Source organism: Terrapene carolina, unplaced genomic scaffold (assembly GCF_002925995.2).
Source record: "Terrapene carolina triunguis isolate 2854851 unplaced genomic scaffold, T_m_triunguis-2.0 Scaffold174, whole genome shotgun sequence".
In the NCBI taxonomy this organism is placed as follows: domain Eukaryota; kingdom Metazoa; phylum Chordata; order Testudines; family Emydidae; genus Terrapene; species Terrapene triunguis.
The window spans coordinates 2,553,075-2,567,175 of NW_020664525.1; the positions used below are offsets into that span (position 1 = coordinate 2,553,075).

At 46.3% G+C, this 14,101-nt stretch overlaps 1 protein-coding gene across 1 annotated transcript in view; it reads right to left on the reverse strand.

Moving 5' to 3' along the window:
• LOC113406977 (collagen alpha-3(VI) chain-like) overlaps positions 1-14,101 on the reverse strand; it is a 111,077-nt gene that overhangs the window by 13,481 nt on the left and 83,495 nt on the right. The window contains exons 40-44 of the mRNA XM_026653976.1: positions 12,696-13,156; positions 9,526-9,789; positions 6,233-6,316; positions 1,570-1,749; positions 1,395-1,451 (exon numbers count right to left, since the gene is read on the reverse strand). Of these exons, the coding sequence (XP_026509761.1) occupies positions 1,395-1,451; positions 1,570-1,749; positions 6,233-6,316; positions 9,526-9,789; positions 12,696-13,156 (1,046 nt within the window). The remainder of the gene's footprint in view (positions 1-1,394; positions 1,452-1,569; positions 1,750-6,232; positions 6,317-9,525; positions 9,790-12,695; positions 13,157-14,101) is intronic.

Below are 14,101 nucleotides of genomic sequence, written 5' to 3' on the forward strand. Positions count from 1 at the left end.
GTGTGGGTTCCCCCCCCCATTTCTTGTGGGTTTTTCGACATAAGGGGAACATCTGGACTCAAGACCCAAGCAATGAGGAATATTTTGCAATTGAGTATTTCAGTTAAAGAAAAGTGTACAGATCCGCACTACTTTACTCCTGGGAGAATTCTGCGCCCCTGGGGGGCACAGAATTCATACCTTCCGCAGATTTCTTGGCTCCCCCGCAGAAAAATGGGGGAGCCAAGAAATCTGTGGGGAACACAGGCCCCCTCCCTGGCAGCCCGGGCAAGTCTGTTGGGAGGAGCAGAGAGAGCAGATCACCCTGCAGGGGAGATGCTGTTGCTACATCCCGGGCTTGGAGGCCTAGGGCTGTGTGAAGCAGGCTCTGTCCCTGAGGCAGAGCAGAAATGTAACAACTAAGCAGGCAGGCTGCTAATGTTCCCATTGTTAGTGAATTATTCCCATTCTTAGTCAATTAAGGCTCCTTTACCTTGCCAGAGTGGTGTAAAGGAGGCTTATTGTAAAGGACAGTAACGGACTCCTCAGCTAGGAAGGTCTATGTGCTTTCTCCCTTTTTTTCCTGTGCCAGAGAGGCACAATGGGGTTAGATTACAGCTCAGGATCTATTTTACTTATCCATTTAAAAAAAAATACAGGCCAATGATTAGCAAAACTGTATAACTTTCATGTGTGAAAGTCTGGGCCATATAAAGTGACATTCTACTTTATAGAACACCAAACACCACAATACAAGTAACGTAATTTAAATGAAAATCCAGGATTATAACTGGATGGCAGGGTGTTTGTAACTTAACTTTCATGTGGTTAGGAAATCCTGAACAGTTATCGTGATTTTTTTTCTGTATGGTAGTTTAAATAAATTACCAAAATAAGTGAAACTGGTGTGATTATATGCCATTATTTTGACAAATAAAATATGCAGAATTTTGGATTTTTTGGCGCAGAATTTTGGATTTTTTGGCACAGAATTCCCCCAGGAGTAACTATCTGCATAAAACCAAATGCATACAACAGAGTGATGACATTAGTTAGGGACACAGTTACCAGGGGACAACACAACAGTGCTAACACGAGTTTCCTGGTGATTGCAATCCTCTCCAATTCGGTGACTATATACTTATCACGAAATAAACTACCCAGTTTTGCTGTAACTACAGTTTGTAATTAACTCGTGTCAACACTGCGTTTCTGGATGCAACATGAGGCATGCCGACAGCGTGTCCATGCAAAGCACGTGATGAGATCCTCTCAGCTGGTCAAGTGGACAAGTGAAAAAAAAAAAAACATACTTTCTGGTTACATTTGCCCTAGTCCCACAGTGGCAAAGCTTGCAACAGAAGTGGCCAGAGCAGTGAGATTAAATGCAGGATCTGCTGCATTTGTGCTTTTACCTGGCAATAATCTTTTCTCAAGGGGCGGTTGCTGTTGCTGCATGACTTTCTCAGCCGCTGTAGGGGGAAAAAGTGTGTGGGGTTTTGTTTCTAAACCAAAATTTCTTCCCAGTCTAAAATTTTATTTGACAATATTATAAAAGTGCAAAAATGGTTAACCCCGTGTGGTACTTACATGGCTTCAAGCATCTGCTAATGCAATCAGCTTCTGTCTCAAATCTATTGGCATTACCGCCGCACCCACCATACCAAATCTGGGTGCAGATCTTGTTTTTGTAGTCAAAGAACCACATAACCTGATACTCCTTGCACTGTGTGCCCATGTCAAAATCCAGCAAGCAAGGATCTGTCAAATCTGAATTTCAAAATGTGCAAACGTTAAATGACTCTGAAAGGGTTAAAAGCTGAAAAGGCAAAGAAAGCAAAAAAAAAAAAAGAAAATAAAGCATTTAAAAAAAATCATCAGTAGAACTGGGCCTGGCCGGAACCCTGCTTGTGCCAGGTCATATCTGCACATACTCTTGCACAAACCCCACCAGATCAAACATGCCAAGCAGCTGGTGCATGCGCCTCCAATTTTTTTTTTTTTTTTTTGCATAGGTTTGCAGGAAATGTGCTATGCTTGTACGTGCCTCTACCTAGCCTAGGACATAAGCGCCAACTCAATGCAATGTAGTAGTCAGGGGCAGACCAGAGCATGGTGAAAGTGCCAGAACAGTGTAAAACATTTCACTGCCCAAGTGAAATCAGGGACATTACTGTTTGCCATGGTTTCATGATAAAACAAAACAATTTTTTGGCCTAATTTCAATATTTGTCAAAACCCGATTTCTCCGGGCCGGACTGTGAGCTCCATGCTCCAATGGTGAGCAGTTATTCACAGGCGTGGTTAATGGGAACTACCTGTGCAAATAACAGCTCATCAGGGGTTCACAGTCTGGCCCTCTCTAAGCAAAACCCTCAGAAACCAGGGATACTGGGGGGTGGGGGGGGGTCACAGGGATTGCGCTGAATTGAGCGAAACATCGGACTGGGATGTCGTTTTGCAGTAAATGTAAGATTTCATGATCCTCTCCAGTTTGCTACCAAGCAGATCTCAGCAGAAAAACACAGCACAGGGGTAGTCCGTGTCAGCTCATCCGTTACTGAGGGGCAAGTCATGGGCCAGGCTGTGCCGCTTTATGTAAGCTGGGTAATTCTGTACTCCAGGAGCAGCCCTATTGTTTTTAATGGAACCGTTCACTGAGTAAGGTTGCTCCTCTGTGGGCAAGGGTGGCATGAGCTGGCTCAGAGATGCCCATGTCCGAGGGCACAAGGATTCCCTGTGTGCACCAATGCAGAAGAGAGCCACAATGCAGCTGCTAATGCTCTCTGGGGACAGTGTGTGGGGTTGGGATTGGGAGGAGGAGGACATTTCTAGCACTGATGGCAATGCTGGACAGCCCAAAGGGACCAGGATGGGGATGAGGGCTGATCAACACCACCTCCAGCCAGTGGCAGCAGGAAACACACCCTGCACCTTTTCAACAGGCCTAGCAAGTATCACTTTGGGAAGCCCCCAGCTTCCCTGTGGCATTATGCCGTATGCAGTCACGGTGGTTCCCACCCACCTCTGCTTGGACAATACACCCCCATTGCACGCGCTCTGAGGAATAACTGGGCCGTCAGTTGGAGTTGGACATTTGTCTATGGCAGGAATCATGTGGTAGTGGTGTCAGTTTAGAGATCGCTGAGGTTTTCTATCTTGGCAGAAAGCATGAAATACAGTGTGGGCTCAAGTACCATAGCAAGAAATTCCTCAGTACTCCAGGTGGCTAAAACCCTATGAAGCCACTGAGATACCAAGTCAGGGAGGCTAAAGAAGCCAGCTTCCCTGGAAGGTCAGTGGGAGTAGTGTGACTAATTCCCTTAAGCTCCTCAGATAACCGTGTAGTCTGGAATTTCAAAGGGAAAATTAACTTAAAACTCTGTCTCCTTAAGGGGAGAGTTCCAGGAGTAAGCTGTCATTTTCAAGTGTTCCGAATCGGTGGTGTTTCTGTGAGCGAATGGTGGTTGGATTTTCTTGGGTTTTCTCTGAGATCTCTAGATAGGGATTGTTTGCTTGCTGTGGCCCAGTCCTGCTCCAGTTTACATCAGTGGGAAGTCTGCTGTGGTTTTTAATGGGAGCAGGCTTGGACTCGAAGGGTACTGCGCTCTGAAGTGTGTATTCAAAAACCTATTTGCTTTGGCATGAGTTTTGGGTTTAAAGTACTTTTTTTAAAAAACTCGTTGATTTCATAAGGTCTGACTTAAATAACTGAAGATTCAAGTATTTTACTTAGAGTCTGCAGTTCTTGCTCAGGCAAAAATCCCATTCCCTTTAATAGGAGTTTGACTGCAGGGTTTGGCCCTTACTTTGAACACGTGCCTCTTTTCCGTGCCAAATAACTGACACACAAGCTTGTATGCAGGTTAAGATTGCGTAACCCAGTATTTCCAGTATGCTATTCTGGTTAATGTCTTAAGTGCCTGGATGGAATCCAGATAAGCTTATGCCACTTTATGAACTACTGAACTCTTTATCAAACGGCATGTTTCCTCCAGAGCACTAGCTACTGGAAACCTGGGCTCCCCTGGTACCACGACACTCTAAGCAACAAATTTCCTAGTCCTCTGAGAGCCTGTATCAATTCTATAGGCACACATGATTAGCTATTGTATTGTGTATAATTTATGTATTTTGATTCGGTTTTGTTCCGTATATCAACCCTTAAGCATTCCCGCGGTACATTGTACGTCCTATGAAGTCACACATGGACACATAGATGTATAGTGCACCAGACATCTTGTGCTGCTGTTTCGGAAGGCGTGACAAACAAAGGGTTAAACGTGTAGACAAGGGCTGGTGCTCTCAGAGTAGCTGTGTCATTCCAGGTGAAGGACCATGGAGGGGGTGGGGAAAGCAAATGGAGATGGTTCACACACAGACAATGGAAATGGTGGAAGATAGCAAATGAAGAGAGGAATGTACTTTGAAGGAATCATTCAGTGTATTACAGCCAATCTCAGCAATGGCACGTCATCCAAACAAAGAAATGAAATATTTCTATTCTGGAGCCAGCAAGCTCAAAGTGCTGCAGCTGAGCAGTGCTATTGAAATGCAATGGCAGTTATACATACTGCACCCATAATAAGATTGTCCCTCCCCACCCCTCCCCCATGCCCGTGTTAACTGTAGGAAAGCTAGCAAAAATTTTTCAGATGTTCCTAGGAATCCTAGTCCTTCACAGCACCCGGGGAAGTGTGTGTAAAACTGTGTGTGTAAAAAAATCACTTGAATAAACTCAATCTGGTTTAAAGAACAGGGGCCATATTTCACCCTCATGTACATCCAGGCAAACCCCATTGACCTCAGTGGGGTTGTGTGGTTTGGCCCAAGAACTTCCTAATTCCCATTAGAAATTAATGAGAATCTGGCACCCAAACCCCCTAGCCAGCTCTGAAAATCTCACCCTCCAGGTCTGCATTTTTAACTCAAATTCACAGAACCTATTTTCAAAGAAAATGGTGTTAAGGTAGCAATAAGGTCTTAACAGGATAAAGATTACAAACCTGAGGATTACAGTTCGGACAGGGAGCCAGGTCCTCTGCCGATGGAAAACAGCGCCGCCCCAATGACTGCAATGAAACTATGCTGCTTTCCATGAGTTGAGGGTCCAGAGCTCCCTCATTTATGAATCAGGTGTTACAGCCAGGGGGCTGAGATCAGTGCTAGCTGAGGTGTAACTGATCACATTAGGTGCAATCAGGTGTTTAACGTTCTCTTTTTTTTTTTTTGGGAGGGGGGGTAGCCTTAATGTAATATCTTTATGGTCATTTAAAACAAAGTGGAGGAGCCATTATAGGTATTAATTATTACAATGGTTACATGTTAATAACAAATGTTAATAATAAACACATTGTTAATCACTGAATAGGATCTGCTTACTTGCTCATTAATGGTTTAGTACAATAAACCACTGATGCCATGGTGGAAGAAATGAAGAGGAAGGTGGGCAGGTGGTAGGACTTACAATGTGAGGGAAGCTTACTAAACCAACTCAAAAGGTCACATGACCATTCTTCATAGGATTCCTGGGAAATCTTTCACTTTTGCTCCCCAGTAGGCCACAGAATCTTGGGTAGAGCTCTGTGTTACACCCAGGAGCCAAGTGAACCAAACATCTAATGGTTCATTCCTTCTCCAGTCTGACACTCCAGTACAATGGTGCACTGTGTCATAGAGCATCCTGCACCAATTACACCTTCAGGTCAGAAAGGGAGGGTGTCAGGAGAACAGTACAGAACAGCTAAGGGGGTTATGCCTGGGATCGGCCTAAGAGCCGGATTGTGCCAGGCTTACTTATATGGGGACTGATCCAAAGGCCCCTGAAACTGAAGGAAAGAATCCTATTGACTTCAATGGGCTTTGGACCAGGCCCAGGGTGTCGTACCTCACTCCCTGAGCAGTCATATTGAAATCAATGTGACTTTCTGCAGAGTAAGGTCCTGCTCTGGGTCAGGCAGGCCAGCAGAATCTGGCCCTGAATGAACAGAACTTTTCCAGCTCTTTGCACCTTAACTGCCTGAGGAAATAATTTCATTCATAACAGAAATAAAGGGCCAGATCCTCTGCTGGTGGAAATCATCTTCGCTTCACTGATTTCCATGCAGTTTACACTAGGACCTGATCAAGGCCCACTGAAGTCAATTGACTTCAATGGAGCTAGAGCAAACTCTAGCAGAGGACCTAGTACAGTCGCAACACAGGTAATTATGGAACCTACTGCTCCCATACTGCTAAGTGCATTGCTACTCACCTATTTCTGGCCGTTCCAAGGGCTCAGTATTCACCATCAGATTAGCAGTCGCTACTGACTGTGCCTTGGACACTGGCATACTTTCTGTAAGAGCAAAACCAAATGGAATGATCAGCCAAAGGGGAAAAAAAATCCTAGAGCAACACATGTAGCTAAAGGAAATCCAACACCACCTCCCCTAGCAACTTGTCCAGGCCAGCCACCTGTCTTCTATTTCTTTCCTACTAGAAATCTACTGTCTGGATCAGGAATTGTGCTTGTCAACCGGACACAGCCTTGATCATATTGATTATGGAAGGAATGGAATAAGAGTTGGCAAACAAAATGTGCTAGTGTGGGGAGGGAGAGCTGCTGCAACGTTCAGAGCTGGTTTTGTTTACATAAATACATAAACTCTAGAAATGTGTATTGGCTGCAGCTGAGACAATGAGTAACTCATGTCAGAGTAACTGTGTTTGGGATTCATTTTTCTCCCTCCAGCAACTATGCTAACAGGATGGGCTGCTTTATTCTGTATTATAACAAAGACGGTGTTTATGCATAAGTGATTACGTTGGGCCAGATCACACCATCCCGGGGAAAAAATCCCACTGTCGGGGATTCCTGGGGAGAAAGTCTCCATAAAAATCCTTTAATGGCGATTCCCCCTGACTGTTCTATTGGGGAGTTTGGAAACCCCTAGAAAGGTCCATGGGGCCTGCTCTCAAACTCCAGGATCCCCCGGGATCTGCACGGAGGCCCTGCTCTGGTCCCTAGTACCCCACTACACAGTTGCTGGTAGCACAGGCCCAATGTAAGTGCACTACCAAGAACTCTCTCCTGGATACAACTGCTCCCAGGACTTTTGGAGTGGAGGGGAGATCAATCTCCACAAGGCATGCTGCCTTATGCATCTATACTCCTTCTCCCCCGCCCCCCATAGTACAGATTCCAAACCCCCCTTCCACAAGGTTGGGAGGAAGGAAGGGGATGGTGCCCAAAAGTAGCTAACACTGATAGGTTTCTTTCTGCATAGGACGGGGTGATTCACATGTGGATTTGGGTTGAGAGGGGAGATGATCCCACCCAGTGGGCCAAATACTCGTTGGTGTAAATCAGTGCTGCCTCATCAGTTCCAATGGAGCTATGCCAATGTACAACAGCTGAGCATGTTGTCGGTCCCCCTCCCCCCAGTGCAATTTGCAGTTCCCAGATGCGGTAGCAGTTATACAGTGTGACAAAGTTCCTCCTCTATCTTGGTGGGTCCTGCGCTTATTGGTGGATTTTCTTGCCTCAGAGATTCACCATGTGGGTTGGGGAACAGCCCAGAGACCTTCCCCTCTGGAAGAACCTACAGTGCAGGTCAATTGGGAGGTTTGGGGGGAACCCAGGCCCGCCCTCTACTCCGGGTTCCAGCCCAGGGCCCTGTGGACTGCAGCCGTCTCTAGTGCCTCCTGTAACAGCTGCATGACAGCTACAATTCCCTGGGCTACTTCCTCATGGCCTCCTGCAAACACCTTCCTTATTCTCACCACAGGACCTTCCTCCTGGTGTCTGAAAACGCTTGTGCTCCTCAGTCCTCCAGCAGCACACCCTCTCACTCTCAGCTCCTCACGCCTCTTGCTCCCAGCTCCTCACACTCGCACCACAAACTGAAGTGAGCTCCTTTTAAAGCCCAGGTGCCCTGATTAGCCTGCCTTAATTGATTCTAGCAGCTTCTTCTTAATTGACTCCAGGTGTCCTAATTAGCCTGCCTGCCTTAACTGGTTCTAGCAGGTTCCTGATTATTCTAGTGCAGCCCCTGCTCTGATCACTCAGGGAACAGAAAACTACTCATCCAGTGACCAGTATATTTGCCCTCTACCAGACTCCTGTACCCCACTGGTCTGGGTCTGTCACAACAGCTGCTTTGATGATAACATTTGTGCTGAATGTAATCAGGGATACATAGACCTTGTCAAGCCCAAACTCTCCTGGAAAAGGCCTTTCTTCACAATGGAAGTTTCCACCAAACTGGGTTTTGCCCAAAGTATAACAGCAGTCAAGAGGACTGGTTCAATAACGATCCTCAGCCAGAAGGACACAGCCCTCTCCATAAATTCTGCAGCAGTGCTTCTGTGGGAAGGGTTGTTTTTCAAAGTATGGGCGTATGCAGGCAGCAGCGATAGGGGGAATCCTTTTACTAGGCATCCTAGCTTCTAATTCAGTTCATGCAAATGCCTCTTCTTCGGGCTGACGTCTTTTCTGAACATTCTGGTGGGTGAACTGATTGCTCCCAAAGGTAAGCAACTGCGACAAGCGTGATCCAAAAACCACTGAAATAAATGGAAACCCTCCCGATGACTCCAATGGGCCTTGGGAGAGGCTCTACCAGCACTAGAGTGAGCCAGTCATGGAGCTGGCAGGCACAGGGCAATCTTCCCCACACTGCTCTGCCAATGCACCTCAGTACTGAGCAGCAAAAAGCTTGGGCTTATCCTGAATAGCCACCGCCGACTGCGCCAAAATGTTTGGTGGTTTTCATGAGTTACCTACATGTGGATTTGAGTTTGGGTCTCCAGAGGACTAACCTGCTGCTTAATCCCCTCTGAATGGACCCATATAATATGTTATACTAGGACAGTTGGGAAGCTGAGCTATTTTGATACTGAAGGCCTGAGTCAAAGATCAGGGCCCCATTGTGCTAGGGGCTGTACACACAATAAGGCCTGGTCTACACTAACACCCCAATTCGATCTAAGGTACGCAACTTCAGCTACGTGAATAACGTAGCTGAAGTCGACATACCTTAGTTCGAATTTACCGCGGTTCAGACGCGGTCCACACGCGGCAGGCAGGCTCCCCCGTCGACTCCGCGGTACTCCTCTCGCTGAGGTGGAGTACCGCAGTCGACGGCGAGCACTTCCTGGTTCGAATTATCGCGTCCAGACCAGACGCGATAAATCGAACCCGGAAGTTCGATTTCCAGCCGTCGAACTACCGCGGTAGTGTAGACAAGCCCTAAGAAACAAATACCTCTTTGGGGAATGGCCTAATTCCATTGAAATCTTCATCAATTTAACTGAGTTGAAATGACAACTTGTATTTGCTATTGCAAACAATTTCTGTTTGCCACTGCACTACAGACCAGGCTGCTGCACTGAGAGGTGGAATGTAAGACATATGGTTACACACTGAGCATTATCAAGGCATGAATCATCATAATCATCACCAAATAACTCTCCATTGTTTGTGATTTTTTTCCATTTAATGTTTTCAACATCTTCCCTGGAAAAAATGTTTATTCCATCCCACATGCCCAGAAAGACACTTACTTGTGCTGAATGTTCCCATGTAGGTTACTTTGACTTGTGATTTGTGGTACCCGGTAATTGCTACCTGGTATTTCTGCCCGCTTCTAAGGCCTCCGATCACCCGTTCGGTGCTGGTTAAGTTTAGCTTCAGGACTAGAGAGTGGTCCTGTGTGGAGGTGATGGAGATGTCAAAGAAGTCGACGGTCTGGGGTTCAGGGTTCACCCAGCGTAGCTTAGCGCTGTTCTCAGTGATGTCAGTGATCTGGATTTCACTCTCCACTTTAACTGCAGTGCAACACAAACTAAAGTCAGAGGCTTCGAAGAGAAAAGCTGCAGGGAGGGTTTGGTGCATAAGGAATTCTAGTCCAATTAGCTGTTCCTGAGGAGGAGGATGGGAAGGTTAACCAAGGCTTTAATTATCACCGTATGGAACAGATTATAGAATACTACAGCCAATATTTTCAAAAGTGAGTTTCGGAGGGTGGATGTGCTGCCCTTCCTGAAACTCAGGACCCTTCAAGGGGTGCCAAGTTGGGCACCCAAAAATTGAGACACCCCAAATTCCTGGTCACTTGTGAAAATCTTGGTTGAAATGCCATGTATGGTATAGTATCATGGTTCTGAACTGAATTTTTAAAGATGCTGTATAGAAAATGAATCATGCTCTTTAATTCACACTTGGAAACTGCTTTAGTCAGTGTTTCTCAAGTATCTCATGTTTGTTCATTAAGAAAGAACTCTTGATCCTTGCCCACCCCATTGTGGGACCAGAAAAGATCAATGGATAGTGCAACCATGATGGGTTGAGTGCTCAAAAAAGGGCATGGTTTGAGGAGCCCATGGAGACTGCAAGGGATGTGCAATGAGAGGGCTTAATCTGGACTGCTGCAGTAGGGTTTGAGAGGCCTGCGCAAATGAGGGAAGAGTCAGGGCTGGTAGATCTGTGATTATGTGGCCAAAATATCCCCACAGAAATGGGGCAGGAGGACAGTAGCTGCAGATACCACTGCAGCTCTGTGAAGGCTGCTTCACGCCTTAGGGTCTGCTGCTGAGCTACAGTCTTGGAGGAAGATTGCCCCTTGACCACAGCAGAACAGCCCCAGCCCTTCCCTAGGGCTAGTCTACACTTAAAATGCTACAGCAGCACTGAAACAGCAGTGTTTGAGTGTAGACTATACTTATGCCAATGGGAGGAGTTCTCCTGTTCGTGTAGGTGATCCACCTCCCGGAGAGGCGGTAGCTAGGTTAGCAGAAGAACTCTTCCATCAACCTAGTGCTGTCTACAAGGTGATTTAGGTCAATTTAACTACACTGCTCAGGGGTGTGGATTTTTCACACCCTTGAGTGATGTAGCTATGCCGACCTAATTTTCTAGTATAGACCAGACCCTATTCTGCTCTCTCCAGCTTACTTATAGGTACCAGGGTTAGAGCTTAAAAAAAGAAAGCACGTAGTGCCATGTGTTACTTCAACTCCTCAAAATCAGCAATTCAGTTCTAAATGGCACAATATTTCTTCAATACTTTTCATTCACATACACATAATTTTCTTTCTAGAGACAATACTAGAGCTGGGTGGAGCTGCAAAAACCTATTTCTGAATGTTTCGTTGACTAAAAGATGCGAATTGGCTTTTCCACACTCATTGGCACCAGCAACATTTTTTGTTCATAAGAAAGTTCACGGAAAGCGGACGCTTGGGAAACCTTGAACACAAATATTATCATGTGAAGGTCGGTGGCAGAAATGTTCATGTGAGCACTGAAACATTTCTGCTTTCCCTCTTCCTCTTTATAAAAATTTCCATCACCCAGCTATCCGATGCGACACGTGACCAGATCACGGTCCATGTAGAAAAATAGTGACTAGTCAAAGATATCTTCAAAGCAAACAATCCTCCCACAAACTGAAATATGTTTGTATGAAGTTCCTAGCAATTACAAATGGCAAACAAATCTGCAAACACCAGCGGGCCACATTATAAGCTGGCATGGCTCCATTGACTTCTGAGTTATACACCTCTACTCCGATATAACACGAATTTGGATCTAACGCGGTAAAGCAGTGCTCCGGGGGAAGGGGGGGCTGCGCACTCCGGCGGATCAAAGCAAGGTCGATATAACGCAGTGTCACCTATAACGGAGTAAGATTTTTTGGCTCCCGAGGACAGAGTTATATCGGGGTAGAGGTGTACCAGCTGAAGCCCTAGCCCAATGTCCACCCAAGGGTAATTTATGAACAGAAAATAGGTCTAAATGAGTCAAATTATTTGCAATGAAGAATTTGCCTAGCTCTGGATAAAACTATGATAGACTGTTGGATAAAACCGTTAGAAAACTGGCTGAAAACTCCATGAGACTGTGTCTCCTCTGCAAGCTGATGAAAAAGTTGACCCCTAATGAAAGTGTAACCGTATATTTACATGGAGATATGTGTTTTCTGCAAACATTTAGTGTACATCTGCCATATGTTCTTTGTTACTTGTGTTACTGAAAAGTAAAGACTTGTGCAATCCCTTGACAAAAGCATATGGTATAGCTCTTTTAAATTACCACTGCTCATGTAAGAGGCTTTATTTTCCCATATATGGTGCCAGCATTGGTTCTGTCTGCACAGACTGTGACGTTTCCATTTAGTTGACTCAGAAGTCAAATGATCCTATACAGTGGCTATGTGCTTAACCACAATGGGCCAAATTCAGCCCTGCTGTAATGCTATTAAAGACCCTCAAGGTCAAGCCAATAGCATTACACCTATGACCCAGTAGTACTGGGTTGGACTGTATAGATCGTTTACTGTATTTATTCTATCTAAACCACTGAGAATCAACAATGCATTTGAATGAAGAAATATCTTTTATTTAGTATAAATTCTCTCTAGTCTCTGATTCATTCATAGCCACGCAATCCCACCAAATCTTTGTGGGAGTTTCCAGGCACAGAAGTTGGGGCAGATCTCCCGCTGGTGTAAATCAACAAAGCTCCACTGAAGTCAATAAAATTTTACCACTTTACACCAGTAGAGGATCTGGCCCTCTAGACACTTTTTAATGAATATAGTCCTTTCTAAGACCGACAGCACTGACTTTTTATTTCCCAGTATTTTAAAAAGTGAGCACTGAATTTTATTGCTCACACCCTGGATCACAGCCCATCTTCTAAAAAAGGGAAGACCGGGGAATACAGTACATACCTGCTGGTTTGTCTGTAGCAGCTGTACTTGCACTGGGAGTTGGAGTTGTACGTGCACCGGGAGTTTTGCTTCCAGTTGTAGTTGTAGCTGTAGCTTTACGAGCACTGGTAGTTGTGTTTGCAGTTGTCGTTGTAGCTTTACGAGCACTGGTAGTTGTGTTTCCACTTGTCGTTGTAGCTTTACGAGCACTGGAAGTTGTGTTTGCAGTTGTCGTTGTAGCTTTACGAGCACTGGAAGGTGTGTTCGCAGTTGTCGTTGTAGCTTTACGAGCACTGGTAGTTGTGTTTGCAGTTGTAGTTGCAGCTTTACGAGCACTGGTAGCTGTGTTTGCAGTTGTCATTGTAGCTTTACGAGCACTGGTAGCTGTGTTTGCAGTTGTAGTTGTAGCTTTACGAGCACTGGTAGTTGCGCTTGCAGTTGTAGTTGTAGGTGCACTTGTCGTCACATTGTTTGCAACATATCTGTTTAAACAAAAACAGTTGTTACAGCTCGGTATATTTTTCTATTTAACATAAAATGTAGCTGTACCAGGCAATAACATCTTTATTCATGTTATACTAGAATTCTGGAGGTAGAAGGACTAATAAAAGTCCACTAAGTCAATGGGAATCTTTCCATGGACTTCCCTGTGCTGTAGACTGTGCCTATAGAGAAATGAAAAGCTGGTGGATTTCTGCCAAACAGCTGAACGCTACGCCTAAGTACTATCATGGCCGGCACATTATAAGTTCTGTTAGTAAGTAGGCCATTAATTAGATAGCACTGTAAGTATCCTATAGTACAGGGTTGGGGAAACTATGGTCTGCGGGCCACATCTGGCCCTCAGCTCCTACCAGGGAGCGGGGTCGGGGGGTTGCCGGCATGACCCCCCCCCTCCGGCTCCTAGGTAGTACACGGAGGCATGGCCAGGCGGCTCTGTGTGCTTCTCTGTCTGCAGGCACCTCCCCCACAGCTCCCATTGGTCACGGTTCCCAGCCAATGGGAGCTGCAGGGGTGGCGCCTGCAGACAGGGAAGTGTGCAGAGCCGCCTGGCCACGACTCGGAGCCAGAGTGGGAAGATGCTTCCGGGAGCTGCTTGCGGTAAGCGCCGCCCAGAGCCTGCACCCCTGAGCCCCCCCCCCACCCCGTGACCCAATCCCCTGCTACAGCCCTGATCCCCTTCCCGCCCACCAAACCCCTCGGTCCCAGCCCAGAACCCCTTTTGTACCCCAAGCTCCTCATCCCCAGCCCCACCCCAGAGTCTATACCCCAGCCAGAACCCTCACCCCCCTAGTGCCCCAACAGCCTGCCCCATCCTTGATCCCCCTCCCACCCTCCGAACCCCTCGGTCCCAACCTGGAGCCCCCTCCTGCACCCCAAACCCCTCAACCCCAGTGCCCCCCACGCCCCAACCCGGAGCCCCTTCC